The sequence below is a fragment of the Aotus nancymaae genome, unplaced genomic scaffold (genome assembly GCF_030222135.1).
Source record: "Aotus nancymaae isolate 86718 unplaced genomic scaffold, 86718_ANA_hifiasm-v0.15.2.pri h1tg000007l, whole genome shotgun sequence".
Taxonomy (NCBI): domain Eukaryota; kingdom Metazoa; phylum Chordata; class Mammalia; order Primates; family Aotidae; genus Aotus; species Aotus nancymaae.
The window spans coordinates 15059720-15082734 of NW_026988418.1; the positions used below are offsets into that span (position 1 = coordinate 15059720).

General features: G+C 39.5%; 1 protein-coding gene and 1 non-coding gene across 9 annotated transcripts in view; one reads left to right on the top strand and one right to left on the bottom strand.

The window, feature by feature from the left end:
• Positions 1-23015, top strand: part of OSBPL9 (oxysterol binding protein like 9) — a 209562-nt gene that overhangs the window by 101578 nt on the left and 84969 nt on the right. For 7 of the 8 annotated variants that reach the window (XR_001104578.3, XM_012434521.3, XM_012434520.3 and 4 more), the window contains one exon: positions 6703-6779. Coding sequence is in view for 6 of the 8 variants with exons in the window: in XM_012434521.3 (XP_012289944.2) it covers positions 6703-6779 (77 nt within the window). In the remaining 2 variants the exon portion in view is untranslated. Of the gene's footprint in view, positions 1-6702; positions 6780-22652; positions 22796-23015 lie in introns of those variants that run through there. The other variant, XM_012434522.3, reaches the window with a different exon arrangement.
• On the bottom strand, positions 17579-17700 carry LOC135273522 (small nucleolar RNA SNORA26). The gene has a single exon (XR_010341312.1). It is a non-coding gene; the product is annotated as a small nucleolar RNA SNORA26 (small nucleolar RNA).

Sequence of the window (23015 nt, forward strand, 5' to 3'; positions counted from 1 at the left end):
GAATGTATTATTTCAGTCCTTTAATATTTGTTGAGACTTGTTTTAGGGTCCAATATTTAGTCAGTTTTTAGAAATATTCTGTGTTCTGCTTAAAAAGAATACCTGTTTTACATTTGTTGTATTCAGTTTTCTGTATATGCTCATTGAATCAAGTTTATCAGACTGTTTAAATCTTCTATATCCTTATTAATGTTTCATTTGCTTGGTTTATTGATTAATGAGAGTGATGTAATATATATCTCTTATAAGCATCATATAGTTTTATAAATTTTTTTTTTTTTTTTTTTTTTTGAAGTGGAGTTTTGCTCTTGTTGCCCAGGCTGGAGTGCAGTGGTGCAATCTTGGCTCACTGCAACCAACCTCTGCCTCCTGGGTTCAAGCGATTTTCCTACCTCAGCCTCCCAAGTAGCTGGGATCAAAGGCATGCATCACCACACCTGGCTAATTTTTTGTATTTTTAGTACATCTTAAAGCTTTTTTATTTTAGTTAGCATATTTACTTCACTCACATTTAATTATTGATTTTTTAGGCTTAACCATTTGCCATCTTTCTTTCAGTCTTACATATTCTATTTCGTTTTTCTCCGTTCTTGTCAATTTTTGGATTATCTTTATTATTGGATTTATTAATTTTAGAAGTTAAACACTTAAAAAGCTTTTCTTTTAGTGCTTACTATAGATATTATAGCATGAATCCTTCAGTTACCAAAATCATTGATAATTTTATCTTCTTCCCAAACAATGTAAGAAACTTAAAACTTTTTATTCCATTTTCCCTTTTCCAATCCATATGCAATTGTTTTGTATATACAATCTATATGCAGTTTAATTTTGCATATATTTATTTAAAATCCCACCAGAGCTCTTGGTCCCAGCAGCAGCAGAGCTGAGCCAGCAGCTCCCTCCCTCTCTCCGCTGGCCACTGGCCAGCAGGATGGAACAGGCCACACTCCTTTGTCAAGGACTTACTGGATGGAGGCTTTGCCCTCACTATCTCCAAGAGGGCAGCAACATGAGTTGAGCAGGTCAAGGCACTGCTGCAGGTGCAACGTGCCAGTAAGCAGATCATGGTGACATAGTACAAAGGCGTGGTGGGCTGCAAGATCTGCATCCCCAAGGACCAAGGCATTTGTCCTTCTGGAGGAGCACCTGGCCAGCACCATCTGCTGCTTCCCCATGCAAGCCCTCAACTTTGCCTTTAGGGATAAGTACAAGCAGGTCTTTCTTGTACTTATACACTGTGCTTCTTCTACCTCCTGGAATTCGCCAGAACCCATCTGGCTGCCAACACTGGAGAAATTGGGCATGGAGTGGGAGCTTAAAGGCCTGGCAGACTGCCTGGAGAAGATCAAGACTGATGGGATCCGGGGCCTGTCCTAGGGCTTCAGCGTCTCAGTGCAGGGCATACATATGTACCTGGCAGCCTACCTCAGCATGTATGATACAGCCAAGAGCATGCTCCCTGACCCCAAGAACAGCGACCAGACCACATGATGAGCTGGATGATTGCCCAGACCATGACGGTGATCCACGCATTCTCCTACCCACTCCTCACAATTTGGGTGGATGGTGATGCAGTCCAGGCGCAAAGGAGCTGACATTATGTACACAGGCGCCCTTGGTTGTTGGTAGAAGCTCTCCTAAGATGAAGGGGGCAAGGCCTTCTTCAAGGGTGCATGTTCAGCATCCTCAGAGGCATGGGGCTAAGACTGGTCCTGTATTATGAGCGGAAGAAGGTCACCTAAGTGCATATGTCTCCTCCATAGAAATGGCAACCCAGAGAATCATGTAAAATACTTAACTATTACAGATTATGGACCTTCAAGAAATTCCTGTCGTTTTTGTCCTGGCCAGAGATCATGTCTGTAGAGGGCTGAGGTAGGCTCTAGAAAAGGGGCTCATTGTGATCACATTCCCCATTGGCACCTGATTCCATGTATTGATTACTGGGGGTAGGAGAATCGTGATGTCATTGTGAGCCCACTGGCTAGGAAACTCCAGCTCAGACCTAGAGTCCAGATGCTTGTGGGACCTGAGTTGTGTTTAAGTATTTATTTATTTATTTATTTATTTATTTATTTGAAAGAAAGGAAAAAAAGAATGAAGAAGAGGAGGAAAAAGGAAGAGAAAGAGAGAGAGAGAATGGGAGTATTGCTTTCTTGCCCAGGCTAGAATGCAATTTAGTAATGAGTTTTGAAAACCTCTTTTATACCGATAATTATACTTAATGATGTAGTCAGGAAGAAATAAGGGAAGAAAATAACAAACAGCCAACCAATATTTCATTTAAACCTATGAAATGCTATGCGATTACTGAGGAGTGATTTACTTCCAATTATGTAGTCACTTTTGGAATAGGTGTGAGGTGGTAATGTATGTTTTGTGTATTTGAAGTGGAGAGTTCTATAAATGTTTATTAAGTTTACTTGTTCCGGGTCTGAGTTCAAGTCCTGAATGTCCTTGTTAATTTTCTGTCTGGTTGATCTATAGAATCATTAGCTCTTCTTGTTACATTAATTCTTTCGCCATTACGTAATGTTCTTCTTTGCCTCTTTTGATCTTTGTTGCTTTAAAGTCTACTTTATCAGAGGCGAGAATTGCATCTCCTGCTTTTTGTTTATTTGTTTATTTTTACTCTCTGTTTGGTTGGTAAATCTTCCTCCTTCTCTTTGTTTTGAGTCTTTGTGTATTGTTGCATGTAAGATGAGTCTGGATGCAGCATACTGATGGGTTTTGGCTTTTTATCCAATTAGAATATATATAAGTTTAATACTGGTATTTGATGCTAGCTGGCTGTTGTGCCCATTAGTTGATGTAAATTTTTCATTGTGTTAATGTTCTTGCTTTTTGATATATTTTTGGAAAGGCTGATATTGGTTGTTCCTTTATATGTATAGTGCTTCTTTCAGAAGCTCTTGTAAAGCAGGCCTGGTGGTGGTGAACTCTCTAAGTACTTGTTTGTTCGCAAAAGATTTAATTTTTCCTTCGCACATAAAGCTTAGTTTGGCTGGATAGGAAATTCTGGGTTGAAAGTTCTTTTCTTTGAGGATGTTAAATATTGGTCCTCACTCTTTTCTAGCTTGTAGGGTTTCTGCTGAGAGATGTGCTGTAAGTCTGATAGGTTTCCCTTTATGGGTAACCTGACCTTTCTCTCTGGCTGCCCTTAGTATTTTCTCCTTCATTTCAACCCTAATAAATCTGGCGATTATGTGCCTTGGGGTTGGTCTTCTTGAAGAACATCTTTGTGGTGTTCTCTGTATTACCTGGAGTTGAATATTACCCTGCCTTGCTAGGTTGGGAAAGTTTTCCTGAATGATATCCTGAAGAGTATTTTCCAACTTGGATTCATTCTCTTCATCACATTCAGGTACACCTATCAAACGTAAATTAGGTCTTTTCACATAGTCCCATATTTCCTGGAGGCTTTGCTCATTCCTTTTTATCCTTTTTTCTCCAATCTTGTCTTCTCGTTTCATTTCACTGAGCTGGTCCTTGACTTCTGATATCCTTTCTTCTGCTTGATCAATTCGACTGTTTAAACTTGTGCATACTTCGCAAAGTTCTCGTGTTGTGTTTTTCAGCTCAATCAGTTCACTTATGTTCCTCTCTAAATTGTCCATTCTCGTTAGCATTTCATCAAACCTTTTTTCAAGGTTCTTAGTTTCTTTGCATTGGGTTAGAACAAGTTCTTTTAATTCACGGAAGTTTCTTATCACCCACATTTTGAAACCTGCTTCTGCTATTGGAACACATTCGTTCTCCATTAAGCCTTGTTCCATTACTGATGAGGAATGGCGATCCCCTGTAGAGGGAGAGGCACTCTGATTTTGAGTATTCTCTGCCTTTTTAGGCTGCTTTCTTCCCTTCATTATGTATCTATCCCTCTGTCGTCTTTGTAATTACCGACTTTCTAACTAGGTCTCTGAGCGGACGTCCAACTTTTTGATTCCCAGCGCCGAAATCTGAGCAATCCACTGCACCGGCCAAAACAGCGGTGTTAAGATTGATGGTGCTTTTCTGCACGGGAATCTCCGGACTCTGCACCAAGAACTGCCGCTCTAAGGCTCCAGCTAAACCGCCGCACCGGCCACAAGAGTCGCCCTGGCGACCCGTGGGGCTCCTTCGCTGGGAATCTCTTGGTCCGTGAGCAACAAATATTCGTCTGAAAGTGTGGCGTCCTCTCGTTCTCTGCGCTTTCACTGGGAACTAGGTGCCTGAGCTGCTAGTGATCAGACATCTTGGATCTCTCTCCCTAAGTATTTATTTAAATCAAAGGAATTGTGTTTCCCATTTGTACTTAAGCACTAATTCTTCTTTTGCAGTATTTGTAATTATGTTCTGTGTTAGGCGTGCCACTCACTGCAAAACAAACAAACAAACAAAAAAACAGGACACTGAAAGCCAGAAAAAAATCCACAAGATATTATTAAATATTGTGATTGTATAGAGAGAATGTTAGTTTTACCACATACTTATAATTTCTTACAACTTCCATCAGACATTATGTCTAGAAAAGAATACTTTTTAGAATTTTATTTAATGAGCATGGGCCGATAGCAGATTCTGGTTTTTTCAGTCTGAAAATGAGTTTATTTCATCTTAATTCCTGAAGGATATATTTCAGTGAATTCTAAATTGACAGTTATTCTCTTTCAGCCATTAAGTATAGTACTCTGTTGTCTTCTGGTTCTCATTGTTTCTTTTGAGAGCCTACCTGAGTTTAATTGTTGTTTCTTTAAAAGTAATCTGTTCTTTTTTCTCACTAGCTATATTAAAAATATTTCGTATTTCTGTGGTTTGCAGTAATTTTTACTGAGATGTGCCTAACTTGTGAATTTCTTTGATTTATCTTGCTTGGGATTCCTAGGACTTTGGAATGTCTTTAATCAGTTTTGAAAAATTCTCAGTGAGATAGTGCTTCCATGCCATGCTCTCTTTTGTCTTCTTCTGGGGTTCCAATCACATGTGTGTTACACTTTATCATACTCTGTGTTGCTTACCCATTCTTCTATATTTTCTGTCTCTTTGACTTACTATCTTTTGTTCTGATGAGTTCCTTCTAACTGCTCCCAGTTTTGTAATTGTCTCTTTAGTTGCACTTAATCTGCTGTTAAACTCATCTATTGAATTCTTAATTTCGATTATTGTAATTGTCACTTTTGGAATTTATATTTGATTATTTTATAAATCTAAGTCAAAAACAAAAAAAAACCCTAAAAATAAAAAGGAAAAAAATCTGTCATTTATAAAGTAATCTGGAGCTCCTGTTGGTCTGTTTTTGTTGTCTTCTGGTTCTCATTTATGTGTGGTTTTGTCTCCACACGTGTCTCCATTTATATGTACTTGGTTATCTTTGTTTATGTGCTAGACATTATATTTTAAAAATTGTTTATGTAAATTTAATTTAGCAGCTAAGATGATGTTATCATCCTACAGAAAAGATTTTCATTTGCTTTTGCTAGTAGATACCTGGAGTCACTAAAAATCTGGGGTCATTTAAATCAATTTCAGTCATCAAGATTTTTCTAGGCCACCCATATGACCAAGCAATTGTTTTAATTCTAGTTTATCACTAATCCCACAGAGAAGCTGTTTGGGGTCCCAACCAGAACATGGCTTGTTTACTAGAGCTCCCATTATTGGTGGACCCTGGCTTCCAATTTTTGGCCTGAAAAGGCTTGTGTAGTTTGTTTTATTTTTATTTATTTATTTTAAGACAGAGTCTCCTTCTGTTGCCCAGGCTGGAATGTAATGGCACAATCTGGGCTTACTGCAACGTCCGCCTCCTGGGTTCAAGCGATTCTCCTGCCTCAGCTTCCTGAGTAACTGGGATTACAGGCACCCACCACCACAGCCAGCTAATTTTTTTGTTTTTAGTAGACACAAAGTTTCACCATGTTGGCCAGGTTGGTCTTGAACTCCTGACCTCAGGTGATCCACCCACCTCGGCCTCCCAAAGTGCTGGGATTACAGGCGTGAGCCACTGCGCCTGGCAGTTTTTTTGTTTTTAAATAGACCTTATTTTTTAAAGAAGTTTTGACCTGGCGCGGTGGCTCATGCCTGTAATCCCAGCACTTTCAAGGCCAAGGCAGGCGGATCACTAGGTCAGGTGTTCAAGACCAACCTGGCCAACACAGTGAAACCCCGTCTCTAAAAAAAAAAAAAAAGAAAAAAAAAGTTATAGGTTCACAGCAAAATTGAACAGAAAGTAGAGTCTCATATACCCGCTTCCCCGACATACTGACAAGCTTTTAAAAAGTGCATTGTCCAGTCTGCAATTCCTCTCCTGGAATTTGCAATGCTTCCATGAGAAAAGTGTCCCTAAATACAGGATTTATATTCTAGATTTTTTGTCTTCTCCCACATTTTGGCTTGGTAATTCTTTACTACCTTGTTGGTTTGTGATACCTTCAACCAGTTGTTTTTTAAAAATCAGTCCAGCTTTTCTAGTCGTTTTCAGTGGGAAGGTTGGTCTGAATTATGTAGCCTGCTGTTATTGAACACAGTTATTCCCTTTCTTATAAATTGTTGCAAGTAGATTGCATATCTGGAAAATATATTAATAGATCTAGCTGAACCTATTAAGGAAATGGTACAACTAAATATCTTTTCTGTTAGCCATTACAGTTTTAAAATTATACTTTCAAATATAGAGATATAGAAATTAAACTTTTATTTTTAATGTATAATCTTTTATTCCAGCTCGTGATGCTGATGAGCGAGAGAAGTGGATCCATGCCTTAGAAGAAACAATTCTTCGACATACTCTTCAGCTTCAAGTAAGGGTCTTTACATGGCTTCCAGATAGTTCATTAGTTGTTGCTCTTTCTTTTTGTCTATTTTCTGGTTTTTTTTTTTTTAATAACTGTGGTATGATATAATAGGAACTTACAATTTCTGAGTTGCTTATTCTTGCCTTTGCAGTGTTATATAGTAAAGTTATGCTCATTTATTTTCTCCTGCTTTCTGCAGGGTAAAATACTGATTTTTGTCTAGAAACAAGACAGTGTTGAAAGTGAAATTCAGTGTTAAAATATGCCATATTCATTTTTAAAATTTAATATCTATAGTCAGTTATCGATACAACCAAATTACGTAATTATGCATGATAATAGGTAAATGCTGAGAATATGACCTCATTTTCTTGTTAAAGGATTTGGCTATTACCATATGTGTCAGTTAGTACTCTTTCGTACGGTAGTGAAAGAAAACTTAACCCAACTGATTCACAAAGAAGACGGTAAACTTGGTTAGATGTGGTTTGAACCCTAGGTAATTCATGTCATGAGGACTCAGATCTCCCATCTCTATTTCTAGGCTCCACTTCTTTTGCATTGGCTTCATTTTCGGATAGGTTCTCCCGTGGTGGTGGTGGTAAGGTGGTTGTAGCAATGTCAGCTTCACATTTTTGGAACTGAGTCCATACAAGGCTCTTCTTTCTAGACCTTAATAGGGTTAACATAATTAGTGCTGATCACCTTAGCTTTGGCCATGTGTTGAATCCTGACCAATCATAATTTCACAGTCATAGATTCTATCCTGGAGCTGGAATGTTACTGGCTTCACTAGAAGCACATTGCTGGTAGGTAGAAGGTGTGTTTATCCTATCCCACCCCACCCACACCACAGTCAGAATAGGGAAAAACAGATGCTGGGTGACATGCAACTAATATTTGCTCTACTACACTGAAGATATTCTTCTGTTTATTTTCCAGTGAAACAGCTTATATTTTGTGGCACATAGGGATTTTGTTTTATATTAACTTAGAAGATTTATTTGTAGAAAACAAGTTTTATAACCCTTTCTCTCTACTTTGTTCTACATCAGGAATTGACTTGATTAGATAGGTGTCGTAGGGTATCCTAGGCCCTACAAGATGGTAAACCCCCTGTCACTTGAAAGTGTTCAAGTAGAGGCTTAGAAAACGTTATTCAAGGATGTGGTTATTAAGGGACTTTAAAAAATGAATATGGAATTGAAGGAGGAAATCTATAAGCTACTCTACGAGTTATGCTTTTTAAAAGTAATTTGTAATTTCTGTAGATTCATTTTAAATTTAGGCAGTTTCATAAATGACTATAGCATCATTTTAGCAAATTTGTGATACTATAAGAGGAGGATAAGTTTTGTTTGTTTGTTTGAGACAGAGTCTTACTGTCCCCCAGAAAGTAAATCTGGTTAGATGTGGTTTGTCTTGGCTCACTGCAACCTCTGCCTCCTGGGTTCAAGCAATTCTTCAGCCTCAGCTACCACACCTGGCCTAAGAGGGGAGGATAAGTGTTTTAATGATCATATTAGACTGAATGTGGCAGATGGGATTTCCCTCCCATGGTTGATTAGACTGACATTCAAGTCTTTGGCATGTTTTCACTTGCCCTTGTAGGCATTTCTGCCCCTATACCCCCACATAAACCTTCTAGAGTGCTATTGCTTACTCGCTTTCCTTCAAATACATTTTTTCATTTCTGGTCTCCACATTTTTGTGTGTTATGTTCTTTCTCTGTGAAATATCTTCTACCCTTTTCTTCAAAGCCTAGTTTAGAACTGACCTCTTCTATTAACCCTCCCCCAACTGGCTTTTCCTTCCCCAATCCCCTAAGTTCCAAATGATCTCTTTCCTTTGAATACTATAGTATTTGCACGATTCACTAAGTCCTTATCATATTCTTCTTGTTTATCTGTTGTCAGCTGATGTTGACATCATAAGTTCAGGTTCCTAACTAGATCCAATTTTGGAATTTTTAAGCTTTTGCTAAAAAGAGAGCTTGTATGTCTTTGGGAATAATGGGGAGAAAAAGATAACTTTGAGAAGTCTTAGACTTTTGATAGCTTTGATATTTAAAGTACATGTAATAAGAGAGTTCTTTTTTTTCCCTAAACTTAATGCATAGTGAAGATAGGACATTTAGAAATACAGAATTAATGTTCATTTTGAAGCAGGAGCGGCCGTGAACAAAAGACATCTCGGACACCGAACTAGGAAGGAAGAGGTTTATTATGGCATCGGAGCAAGGCAACAATTTGTCTAACCGCCAAGCTCACCTAACAAAGAGAAGCTCTGCCTTTATATAGGCTTACACTCTAGATATTACAAATGAAAGAATCTTAGGTTCATAGCCTTAAAAATTACAAGTGAAAGGGTCTTGGGTTTACAGTTTTAGAAATCACATATGAAAGGGTCTTGGTCGATGGAAGAGTGGGGAGGGGGTTTGATCTTGTTTAAGTAAAAACAATGTCTTCTGAGAGATTCCCCCACACCATGCCTGCTATTTGCAGGAAGGTGATTTAGGAGGCACCAGTCGGCCAGCCTTTTCTTCTATTGAAATGCAGTGTGGAAGTCAAGGGGGAGGTGATCCAAATGCCTGGGTCTCCTTCCTCAGTTTGACTGGCAAAAGGTTATCTTCTCAGAGGTAGCAAAGTGTGGTAAAGGACTTCACTCTAGAGCCAGAATGTTTGTGTTTGTATCCCAGAGCCACCACTTCTGTTTAACCATTAACATTCAACTTACTGTCTCTGAGTTTCAGTGGCCTCATCTATAAAATGAGGATAATAAGAGTACCTACTTCATAGAGTTGTTTTGGTGATTAAATGAACTAACATAAACTTGCTAGAACTTGATAAACTAACATAAGATGAAAACTGGTTGAAATAATGCCTGGCTATAGTAAGAACTTGGTAAATGTTAGTTGCCATTACTAATATAACTACTATTTCTACCATTCCCTCTGCCAGTGCCTGGTACTCAGTCATGCTCAGTAAATGTTAGTTAAGAAATAATTGAAGGAATGAATGAACAAACGGTTGATGTAGAGATTGCTTTTCCATTGTTGTTTATTGAATATTTTGAGATGTATAACATACTCTCTATCTATTAGGCACTGTGGGATGGGCACTCATGGAACTGTCTTCCAAAGGGGAGAAGACACAGTCATCTCAGCAACCTACCTTTAAAACGTCCTAATATCTGCTGCTGTGTTAGGTTATCTTTTGCTTTTATTTCTCACAGAACTCCGATGTGTATTCCCCCTGCCCACTTCCGTTTATAGATGAGGACACTCCTACTACATAGTACTTTCCCAGTTTAACACTTGACCTCACTGTATTTATATGTCCTTGTTTTTTATTTTTGAGACAGAGTCTCACTCTTTGCCCAAGCTGGAGTGCAGTGGCACAATCACAGCTCACTGCAACCTCTGCCTCCCCTGCTCGAGTGATCCTCCCACCTCAGCCTCCTGAGTAGCTGGGACTACAGGCTGCACCACCATGCCTGGCTAATTTTTGTATTTTTTCGTAGAGATGGGGTTTTGCCATGTTGGCCAGGCTGGTCTTGAACTCCTGGGCTCAAGCCATCTACCCACCTTAGTCTCCCAGAGTGCTGAGATTATAGGCATGAGCCCCCATGCCTGGCCATGTTCTCCTTTTCCATTGAACTTTATCTCTAGCCATTAAACTCCACTGCATTTGTGTCATTACTAAGAGCTGAACCACCTGCAAAATATTAAAGTGTTTTCTTCAACAACAGTTTTCTTATCTTCATCTTCCTCTATCACTTTACTTCTTCTGAACTTTTCTTCTCTCATTTTGGTCTGATCTCTACTTCTCCATTTTTCCTGGCCATTTAGTACTTTCTTGTTTTGCTCATCTCATTTCCCAGTGTGGACCTTCTGGTCCTCTGCTTTAACATTGCTTTTGCTAGAAGACATACAAATGGCAAGGAGGTATATGAAAAGGTGTTCAACATTATTGATCATCAGAGAAATGAGGACCAAAACTACAATGAGATATTCCACCCCAGTTAAAATGGCTTTTTTTTCCCCAAAAGACAGGCCATAACAAAATGCTGGTGAGGATGTGGAAGAAAGGGAACCCTCATACACTGTTGATAGGAATGTAAATTAGTATAGCCACTGTGGAGGACAGTTTGAAGGTTCCTCAAAAAAACTAAAAATAGAGCTACCATGTAATCCAGCAATCCCACTGCTAGGTATAAACCCAAAAGAAAGGCAATCAATATATGGAAGAGATACTTGCACACCCAGGTTTATCTCAGCACTATTCACAATAGCCAAGATTTGGAAGCAACCCAGGTGTCCGTCAGCAGATGAATGGATAAAGAAAACATGGTACATAAACACAATGAAGTTCAGCTGTGAAAAAGAATGAGCTCCTGCCATTTGCAATCCTGTCGTTGGGTAAAACTGGAGGTCGTTATGTTAAGTGAAATAAGCCAGGCACAAACTTCACATGTTCTCACTTATTTATAGGAGCTAAAAATCAAAACAATAGAACTCATGGAGCTAGAGAATAGAATTATGATTACCAGAGGCTGGAAGGGTAGTTCAGCATATGTGTGGGGTGAGTGGGGATGGTTAATGGGTACAAAAAAATAGAACGAATAAGGTCTATTTGATAGCACAACAGGGTGACTACTGTCAACAATAATTTAATTACACATTTAAAAATAACTGAAAGAGTATACTTAGATTGTAACACAAAATATAAATGCCTGAGGTGATGGATACCTATTTACCCTGATGCAATTATTACTTCTTTCATGCCTACATCAAACTATTTCATATTCCATAAATATATATACCTACTATTTACCCACAAAAATTTAAAAAATACATATTGTTTTTGCTATCACCTTTAGAATTTCGTCACTGAATAGTTCGTCTGTGTACCATTCCAGTCTTCTTTCCCCAGGGCCCCTACTATCTGGTTTTTCTGCTTCTAGAACTGTTAGAGGTCACAAAAGCAAGGTGGTCATTATCTATCACAATTTTTGTCTAACTTAACTGTATATCTGTTAACAATTCAATAGTCATCTTACTGACTTCTTGTTGATTTCCAATTGAATCCTCACTGTGGATTCTTTTCATTGTATTCAATATCTAATTATAGCCTGCTACCTTCTTCATAAATCAAGGCTTTCTTTTTCAACAGTTCTTAGTGACTTCACCTATACTTTACTTCTCTGCTTTGAGTATTTCAAAGAAAAAAAAATTCTTATTCTTTCCCAAGGTTAACACTACATACATTCCCTTGACCCCATGATGTTTCCTTGGAGATTGTGACCTAATTCCATCACCGTTCAGCAGCCCCCACCATTTTCATGGATTCAGCTACACTTTCTGTAAGATGACTCTTTTCCCCCCTAATCTTTATATCTGTTTTGATATGTAGCTTTAGTCCTACTTTTTTTCATTTTGGATTTTGCCAATTAGATGTCTCCCTGGAACTCCACTTCAGCGTAGCTAAGACTGAGCTTGCCTTCCCTTTCCTCCCCAAAGCAAATTGTAATTAGGGTAGACTGAAGATGACAGAAGATAACTAAGATCTTCTTTGTCCTTTCAACCCTATGGAAGGTGAGTTCCAGTAGTCATTCTAAATTTGTTGTGTGCCAGCTTATGGTATCTTTTCATGTCTTTACATTTAGCCAAATAGGAATCTCCTTGAAGGGGAGGCCAGAGGGTGTGTTGTGCTTCTTAATCCCTTCTTTCTTAACCAGTAAGAGGCATTCAGTAGGTATCTGATGATACTGATTAATAGAGGGGAACTTTTCAGTGTCTTTTTTTTCTTTTTAACTCTAGTAAGCTTTAGTACAAACTATATGCTGAGAGATTATCAAGTAAGGGATTGATCACCGCAAGAAGACTCAGGATGTTACATCTTGTAGGTTTTATAGTATCCTGTATTGTACAAAATATATGAGTTATAGCAGCTTGTCTGGATGTCATACAAGTGTAAAAGTCAGTTTTATAAACTTGAGTAAATTGGGGCCCATTTTAGAAAAGAACTCTTGCAGGCTGTGAATGCCAATATATAAGTAAAGTATTATATCATAATGTTATTTAGTGGGCAAACAAAGCCAGGTGTAAATTTCTTAGGTTTAAAATCTTTTGGAACTATACATCCAAAAGAAAGTTTCATGTTAAACATAATACAAAGCAATAAAATCTAAATTAACATTAGTTTAATGTGATGAATGATATTGCCTTGTTAAAAGAGGGTCACTACTTACAGTGTGCAAATGGTACTCACTCTTAGGGTATAGATTCTTTTAAAGCATGGCATACATACATTACCATGTGGAACATGATGATGTGTCTCTGTTCTAACTACTGAGAAACCCTCCTTTGCATAGCACATGTCATGGGGTCAGTTGGCTTTGATTTCACATAGATATGCCATTTACATGGTCACTGTCACTTCTGTGACAAGTAGTATGTTGTGCCAATTTGATTGTAAGTATAAACATGGGCAATGAAGTAACATGGTTTTAAGGTTGTTACTAAGCTGATTCCTAGTTTTTATAGGCTATCCTAGTTTTTATAGGCTATCAGAAATGAAAACATAGCAGATTGTTATAGAGACTTTAGATTCAACTTTGAAGATGCTCATGTAGGTGTTTAACTGAGTGGTATAGACCTTTATGTATTCTTAACTTTATGCTATACATGAGTTAATATTTTAAAAATTTAAATTAAATGGTTTCTATGATTATTCTTTTGGCTAAGAAATTGGGCATTAATTGTCCTCATATGTATCGTTTTTGCAGCTACTGCATCTAGATTTTATTTTTGGTGGTTATCAAACAGATTTTTTTTTTTTTTTTTGAGACAGTCTCATTCTTTTGCCCAGGCTGGCATACAGTGGTACAATCTCAGCTCACTGAAGCCTCGACCTCCTGGGCTCAAGCAATCCTCCTGTCTCAGCCTTCTAAGTAGCTGGGACTTACAGGCACACACCACCACACTCAGCTAGTTGTTTGTATTTTTAGTAGAGATGGGGTTTCACTCTGTTGGCCAGGCTGGTCTTGAACTCCTGGTCTCAAGTGATCCACCCACCTTAACCTCCCAAAGTGCTGGGATTACAGGTGTGAGCCACCACACCTGGCTCAAATTATAATTTCATTGGTACTGCCTGTAATTTTATATTAATAATTTTTGCTGTCACTAGCTTTGATCTAAAGCCCCTAGAGAGAAAGGTCATGACACCTTGTATAAGAGTATACAAGGGAACAGGGAGGGCTGAAGGGAACAGTGCTAAAGAGAACAGGGAGGGCTGGCACAAGCCTCATTAGAAATACCATTGAGTCTGTGGGTAAAACATCATTATACGAAAAGGCAATGTAGTATTAGGGTGGTGCAATTACTTTTGCACCAGCCTAATAGAATTACAAATCATTTTCGATGGAGGCATTGTGAAGCTTTTTTTTTTTTTAAAAAGAAGATACCCAGGTATGATAATTACAATGTCTGCACAACTTTTGTTATAGACTAACATAACTTAATTGTATTTAAGGTACAATTTAGGAGAGTTGCTGAAAAATTAATCTTTAGTATTGAGATGCCTTGGTTTTACCCTCAGTAGTTATAATGGCTTATGTGTTTCAGTAGATAAATAAAATCTTTTGGCATTTTCTTGATCATTAAACTACTTCACTGAAGATTAGCTTTTTAAGCATTCATTTTAATTTCTCAATATATAAGGATCTGCTTATATATTGTTTTGTTTTCCCTGGCCTCATTAGATTATATTTTCATATCATGTAGAAAAATAGGTGTGTTTTTTCTCCCTTGAAGTCCTTTGTTTCCCAAAGGAAATGGTTCCAATAAAGATAGATGTGTCACCTCTTCACAGGTAAAGTGGAATGGAGAAGTAGCCAGTTAAATAGTGCATGCTCAATTTGGAACATAGAGAGCATACAGGAAAGTTGTTTATTTGGTAAATATTTGTTGAGCACTCACTGTGTTTCATGCATTATATTAGTTGTAGAGGATATAAAATTGAATATAACTACACATAGTCCTTGCCTTTATGGAGCTAGTCTAGTATAAAGATTTAAGATTGCCTGGCACGATGGCTAACATCTGTAATCCCAGCACTCTGAGAGACCAAGGCAGGATTGGTTGAGGCCAGAAATTTAAGATCAGCTTGGTCAACATAATGAGACCCCTATCTCCACAACAGATAGATAGATAGATAGATAGATAGATAGATAGATAGATAGATAGATAGGTAGATGTAGTTAGACAACACACAGCAATTTCACTCATCTTGTGGTAAGGAGTTATGTATTTCTAATCAAATTTGGCAACTCAAACATTTTCAACAAAATCTACATGTTGTTTCAGAATAAAGTTAAGTGATCAAAGCAGAATGTTACCTGTAAAAATCATAGCAGTAGTTGCTATCTAAAATAATTTTGAAAATTAAATGGTACTGAAAGGCTCATATAGCAAAAATATGGCCTTGTGTCATTGTACTTTCTCTGTTCTATCCCCCAGACTCACCATTTTCAACATTTTTTTAGCAGTTTATTTTGCCATTTCATAGCATAGCACCTGACATTTCATTTATTCAACAGACATTTATTAAGTACCTAATACGTGCCATTCCTTGTTTGAAGAGATGCTAAGGATACAGTGGTGAACAAGGCATTGTGGGGTTGTATAGAGGGTATTCATCCTAACTGTGAACCAAATATTTCTTTCTGTTGGATAATGCATTAAAAATTGCAGACAGTTTACAAACTTTTGGAACAATGATGGCCTTGATCATAAAGTAGGAACTGCTTCTACCATATGTATGCTAAGTGGTATATTTATAACATCTGGCTAATGTTTCTACATGGAAATTGCCTGACTTTAGTTTTGAGACTTCTAGCAACTAGTCTGGCAAATTGGTGAAGAGTTGTCTTTTAATGTTATCTGCTTCATTCATTTGGCCTGAGTTACTAGGTAAATGCCTAGGGTAAATATGATTTTATTAACTAACAACGACAACTGTATTTTTTAGAGCAGTTTTAGCTTCACACAAAATGTATAGAGATTTTCCCTATCCCCCTTCCTCTACACATGTGCAGCCTCCCCTGTTATCAACATCTCCCACCAGAGTGGTTTGTTAAACAGTTTATGAACCTACATTGACACATCATTATCACTCAAAGTCATAGTTTACATTAGAATCTACTCTTGGTGTTGTATATGGGTTTGGACAATTTTAGTGCCATTCATAATAATTTTGCTACTCTAAAAATCCACTGTGCTCCACCTGTTCCTCCTTCCCTCCTCCCTCATCCCTGGCAACCACTGAACTTTTTAATATCTCCACAGTTTTGCCTTTTCCAGAATGTCATATCATTGGAATCATACAGTATGCAGCCTTTTCAAATGGGCTTCTTTCCCTTAGTAATACGCATTTAAGTTTCTTCCTTGTCTTTTCATGGCTTGATAGCTCATTTCCTTCCCTCCCTCCTTGTTTCCCTCCCTCCCTTCCTTTCTTTCTCTTCTTCCTCTTCTTTCCTCTTTCTTCTTTCTTCCTTTTTTAAGAGACAAGGTGTCTCAGTCTATTGCCCAGGCTGGAGTGCAGGACATAATCATAGCTCATTGCAGCCTCAAACTCCTGGGCTCAAGAGATCCTCCTGCCTTAGCCTCCTGAGTAGCTGGGATCACAGGCTCCAGACATTTCTTTTTAGTGCTGAATAACATATCACTGTCTGGGTCCAGGCGCGGTGGCTCACGCCTGTAATCCCAGCACTTTGGGAGGCCGAGGCGGGTGGATGACGAGGTCAAGAGATCGAGACCATCCTGGTCAACATGGTGAAACCCCGTCTCTACTAAAAAAAAAAGTACAAAAAAAAATTAGCTGGGCATGTTGGCACGTGCCTGTAATCTCAGCTACTCAGGAGGCTGAGGCAGGAGAATTGCCTGAACCCAGGAGGCGGATGTTGTGGTGAGCCAAGATTGTGCCATTGCCCTCCAGCTTGGGTAACAAGAGCGAAACTCTGTCTCAAAAAAAAAAAATATATATATATATATATATATCACTGTCTGGATGTACCACCTGTTCATTCACCTACTGAAGAATATCTTGGTTGCTTCTAAGTTTTGGCGATTATTAGTGAAATTGCTATAATCATTGTATACAAGTTTTTATGTGGATACATGTTTTCAATTCCCTTGGGCAAATACCAAGGAATGCCATTGTTGGATCATATGGTAAGAGTATCTTTGGTTTTGTACAGAACTCTAGGTTGGTATTTTCGTCTCTCTCAGTACTTTGTTTTATTTTGAGACAGAGCCTGCTATGTCACCCAGGCTGGAGTGCGGTGGGCTCACTGAAACCTCCGCCTTCCAGGCTCAAGTGATTCTTGTGCCACAGCCTCCCGAGTAGCTGGGATTACAGAAACGCGCCACCATGCCCACTGATTTTTGTATTTTTAATGGAGACAGTGTTTTGCCTTGTTGCCCAAACTGGTCTCGAACTCCTGACTTCAATTGATCCACCTGCCTCAACCTCCCAAAATGCTAGGATCACAGGCCTGAGCTACTGCTCCTGGCCTCTCTCAGTACTTTAAATAAATATTTCATTCCACTCTTCTTGCTTACATAGTTTCTGAGGAGATGTCAGATGTAATTTTTATTTTTGCTCCTCTATGGGCAAGTTGAGTTTTCCCCCCATTCTGTTTTCTCAGGATTTTTTCTTTATCTTTGATTTTCAGTCGTTTGAAAATTATATGCCTAGGTGTTGGGTGTCAGGTTTTTTTGTTTGTTTGGTTTTGTTTTTTTCAGGTATGACTCCAGAAAGAATACAAAGAGGAGCTTTAGAATCTCTTTTCTGGGTTTTATGGAGACTTCCTTTACCCTTCTGTGTTAGCCCCTTAAAGCACTGCATCAACCTTAAAAGCACACAGGGAAGGGTGTCTGTGCCATTTTTATGCCATTTATCCTGCTTGGTGTTTTCTGAGCTTTCTTGATCTGTGGTTTGATGTCTCATATTAATTTGTAGAAATTCTCTGTCATTGTTTCCACTTTTTCTTCAGTTCTTTTCTCTGTTTCTTCTTCTGGTGTATAGTTACACCTTTTGTAGTTGTCCTACAGTTATTGGATATTCCATTCTGGGTTTTTTGCCCCAGTCTTTTTTTCCCTTTGCTTCTCAGTTTTGTAGGTGTCTGCTGAGATATTCTCAAGCTCAGATATTCTTTCCTCAGCTTTGTCTAGTTTACTAGTAAGCCCATCAAAGGTATTCTTCATTTCTGTTACTGTCTTTTTGATCCCTAGCATTTCTTTTTGATTCTTTCTTAAAATTTCTCTCTCTCTGCTTACATTGCCCATCTGTTTTTGCATGGTTTCTACTTTGTTCATTAGAGTTCTTAGGATATTTATCATAATTGTTTTAAATTTCTGTTTAATAATTCCAGCATCCCTGCAACATCCAAGTCTAGTTTTGATGTTTGCTCTGTCTCTTCCAGCTGTGTTTTTTCCTATTTGTATGTCTTATTATTTTTTTCTTGATAGCCAGACATGATGTATTAGGTAACAGGAACTGCTATGAGTGGACCTTTAGTAACGTGGTAGTAAGGTGTGCATGGAGGGGAAACATTTTCAGTCTGTTGGTGAACTTTTGTCAACTTCGCATGTACTTCTCAAGTCCATCCTGTAAGTGGGACAGTAGGGCTAGAGAGGACTGAAGTTGGGTATGGATTAAATACCTTCTCCTACAAAGAAGCTTAGAGGGGACACATTAGGGGATGTTTTCCCCCTAGTATTCACTGTGATGACCCTTATTGAGCTCCAGCAGGTAAAACTCACAAAACTGTGGTTGCCCCCACCCCTGCCCCGTGCCCATATTACTACATGTCCCTGGAGTTTATATCTTTCAGATTTGTCTGCACTGAGCTTCCACCAATTTGTCAAATACAGATAAGGTGTCCCTACCGCCCATGCAGTTGAAAACCCACATATAAATTTTGATTCCCCCAGAACTTAACTGCTCATGGCCTGCTATTGACTAGAAGCCTTGCCAATAACATAAACAGTTGATTAACACATATTTTATATGTCTTCTGTATTATATAGTGTATTCTTACAATAAAGTAAGCTAGAGAAAAGATGATGTTATTAAGAAAATCATAAGGAAGATAAAATATATTTACTATTCATTAAGTGGTTCCTGTAGGTGCTGGTTCCCACAGAGGTTGCTCATTGTGAGTTTTTGCTCAGGAAAGTTTTGATTCTCTGTATTTGCGTGTTGGTCTCCTAATATGGGAGGCAGCAGTTTTCCCTGTGACCTCACTTCCCTTAAAGATGTAAGGAAGATTTGTTGATTTTTCAGTTTGTTCAGTGTTTTACATGTTGTTAGAACACAGTGGTACTTCCGAGCTTCTTAACATGCCAGATCAAAAACCTGAAGTCTCGCCTGATTTGGCTTTTTATATTTTTTCTCCTTTTTTTTTTTCCCCTGTTGCTACCAAAAGCATTTTTTAATCTATATCTGGGATGACATTAGAGCAGAATGTGTTATCTAAGTAAACATTATTGGGCTCCCTAGTAGAAATAATATTTTTGAAAGTAATACATGAATTCTGTATAATTAAAGTTTTCTTTTCATCGTAACAGGTATAGGTAATAGGCATGGCCTATTTTTTTGCTCAACAGACTAAAATAGTAATTTAATCACCTAATATATTACCTTAGTTATATAGTTGAAAGATGAGTTGAAAATCTGATTCATGGGTTGGAAATCACCTGTCATATATGAGTTTTAGGCATTGGTCACTTTGTTTTGAAACAGCTTTGGGTTTTTTTTTTTTTCTTTTCAACTCCTAATGGGCTTTAACAGCTTTTAGTTTAGGCTTTTTTTTTTTTTTAACAAAATGAGTTGTCAAATTTGGTTATAGTTTCTTGGTACAAGATGAGTAAAGTTGCTTTGTATTGTGTAATTACTTTTCATTTTAAATGCTACATCTTTTATGCACACTAACTTTACACTAAGATTAGGAAAATGAGAATCGCATGTCTGCAACAAATAGCAATCTCTAGTATTAAACTGTGATTGATGGAGAAATGGGATCTCTTAATATGTAATTGTAACATAGAGTAAATAAGTATTTTGTCCCTTGTAGAGTCAAACAGTACAGTACAGGCAGAATTAGAGATGTAGGCTTTTTTTTTTTTTCCCCTTCCTGGCTTAGAGAACCATTTGATCAGCTAATATGGAATTAAGTCCTTAGGGCTCCCCTAGGCACAACATTAACTGCTAGAAAAGCAGCTATTAAAGGAAAATTTAAGAGTATTAGTGAAGGTTAGATGCTGACCATGGACATCTGGCAAAATTAATGTTTTTTTCTCTCCACCATTGTTTATCGTTTATTATTATTTATCAGAAAATTAATGTTTCTTTTCAGAATCTATTAACATAAGAAATCCATTTGAGGACTTAGTATGTGCCAGGAATTCTGCTAAATAATGATGATATGGTGCTGAAGACAATTAGATGGGATCCTCACTTCGTTAAGCTTACAGTCTAGTGGTATAGATCAACATTAAAGAATAACACAAATAGAAAGCAGAGCAGTGGTTCATGGGATTGACTGCAGAGAAGCATGAGGGAAATGGGAAATACTTTCTTAATCATGGTGGTTACATGTGTGCATATGTTTATGAAAACATATTGTGCATTTAAAATGGATGCATTTTATCACATGTAAATTATAACTCAATAAAGTTGATTAAAAATAATAACTCAAGTTAGGCAAGGTGGTGTGTGCGCCTGTAGTCCCAGCTATTCCTGAGGCAGGAAGATCACTTTGAGCCCAGGAGTGAGTTCAGCATGGACAACATGAGACCTATGACCTTGTCTCTAAAAAAATTTAATAACTAAGATAAATGTAAAATTACAGCTGTAGTAAGTTCCACAAAGGAGAGTTACATGGGCTATGACGATGTGTGATAGGAAGAACTGACATTGGCAGGGAGGAAATGATGAGTAGAAGTAAATAAGTGAAGTGTGGGGATTAATGTTAAGGGGATGATATAAAAGAAATAAGAGCATGTGCCAAAGCCCTGAGATTGGAAGGTCCTTGGCAAATTAAAGGAGCTTGAAAAATGCCATTGTGTGCAAAGCAGAAAATAGGTACTACAAGGTAAAAGACAGAGCTAATGGGTAGGGAAGGCTAAACCTTGGCGGCCATTGTTAAATATTGAATTGAATTGTATCCTAAGCACAACTCAGTGGAAAGCAGTTAAAGTTCATTAACTGGGGGAGGCAATGAAGGGGGTAATAAAATTGGTTATAGAAATACTGCTCTGGCTATAGTGTTGAGAATGAATTGGAGAAGCCAGAGTAGATTCAAGACTTTAGTAAGATTATTCCAACAGGCCAGGACCTGTTATAGGGTGGTGGCAATGGAGAGAGATGGACAGAATGGGGAGTGTATTTAGTAGGTAAAATGACAGAACTTGGTGATGCACTGAATGTGGGAATGGGGGAGGTGTCTAAGAGGACTGCTAGGTTTATGGTTTGCGTATTAGGGTGGATGATGGTGGTTTCATTTAGAACTGAGGCAGGGAGCCCTGGCAGAGGACCCAGCTTTTAGAGTGGGTAGGGGAAAGAGGAGACTGCATCTGGTGTTGGGCATTTTGAAGTGATTTACATAAAACAAACTGAAGATATCTTTAACACTGAGTCCAGCAGATTAGCATATTTATTCAGCAAGCATTGTGCCCTTTGTTTTTGGGGTCTTCAACTCTTGGCCTCGGATCTTCCCCCAACCCGCTCCCAGCCTCCGCCTCCCCAAAGTGCTGGGATTACAGGAGTGAGCCACCACGCCTGGCCAGCATCGCGCTGTTTGTGCAGTATGCCCTGTGCTAGGTTTTGTAGTGGGTACCAGTAGAGCTATAAAAATACAAAAGCTAATTGGACATTTAGTAGAGTCCTGAAAAGGGGAGGGATAGGTATATACCTAACCATAGGAAAAACCAGCAAGAGGAAAAAAGGCGCTCATCCTCCAGATCAATAAGTTAATCACTTATGTCTGTGATTCCCTGCATTTTGGGTGATTCTCTGTCGAGGTCCTCTTAAGTCCAAACTTTCGATATAATTTGCAGTTTGCGCCATTTGGATTCCTGAAGCATCTTCACAAGCCACCTACATTCCTTATGGAGCTGTGGCACAACAGCAAACCCACGATGCCTCACCGGATTAATAAAAACAGAGGCGCCCATGCTTTTGTTTACTGATACAGTATCTCCTCCTCCCCTCACTCCTTCAACCCTCAGGCGCCACAACTTTCCGGAAGTAAGCAAAATCCGTTATCAAGATGAAACTCCGGGGCCCAGGCCCTACAGCTGCCAGGAACTAGAGGATGGCACGCTAGAAGCCGGGGTGTAGGTGAGGCACGCTGGTGCCCACGGGCCCTTCTCCAGTCGCTATCTAGTGGGAATCCGCGGCCCTGGAGCCCCGAAGCCAAGCTGAGCTTCCCAGAGCGCAATCTCCCTTTCCCAGGGCAGCGCCGACGCTGCGGAAGCCGCTTGTCCCCAGGCGCACTTCCCCAAGGTGAGCCCCCGCCCCTCGCAGAGGCGGCTGGGTCGCGGGTCTGGGCGTGGCCCTCAAGATGCCCGCCCGCCGCTGCGCACCCTTCCCGCGGGCGGCTGGCTCCCTCGGCCTCTCCACCCAAAACTGGCCCAACCGCCAATCGTCGGCCGCTCACCTCCTACAGCAGGTGACCCATGGCCAATCGCCAGGGGTCTCTTTGCCAGGAGCCGCCAGGGCCAGCCAATCGGGGCAGCCCCTCCGCCGGGGAGGGGACGAAGCAGGGGTTGGGGGGTGAAGGGGGGTGTCCCGAGGGATGGGCTAAACCTCACTCTGGACTGCCTGCGCCGCAGTCCGGGGATCCGGTCGAAAGGGGAAGAAACAAGGGTGCCGGGAACAGCCCCCGGCTCCCTCCCCTGGAGGCACAGAGGGCGGGGGCCTTGGCGAATGGCTTTCTTGCTGGCCACTTGCGGAGTGAGTAGACCCGGAGTATCTGGGAGAGGGGCCGGCCCCCACCCTTGAGTCCCCGGGGCCAGGCCGGGGCGCGAATGTCTTGCTCACCCAGTCTCCTTCCCGCGGCCCCCTGGGGTGAGTAGGACGACGGGGCTACCCGGGCCCCTCTTCCTGGGAAGCTCTCTTCACTTCCTCAGCTGAGGTGGGGTGGAGGCTGAGGCCAGAGCCTCCAATTCCACCG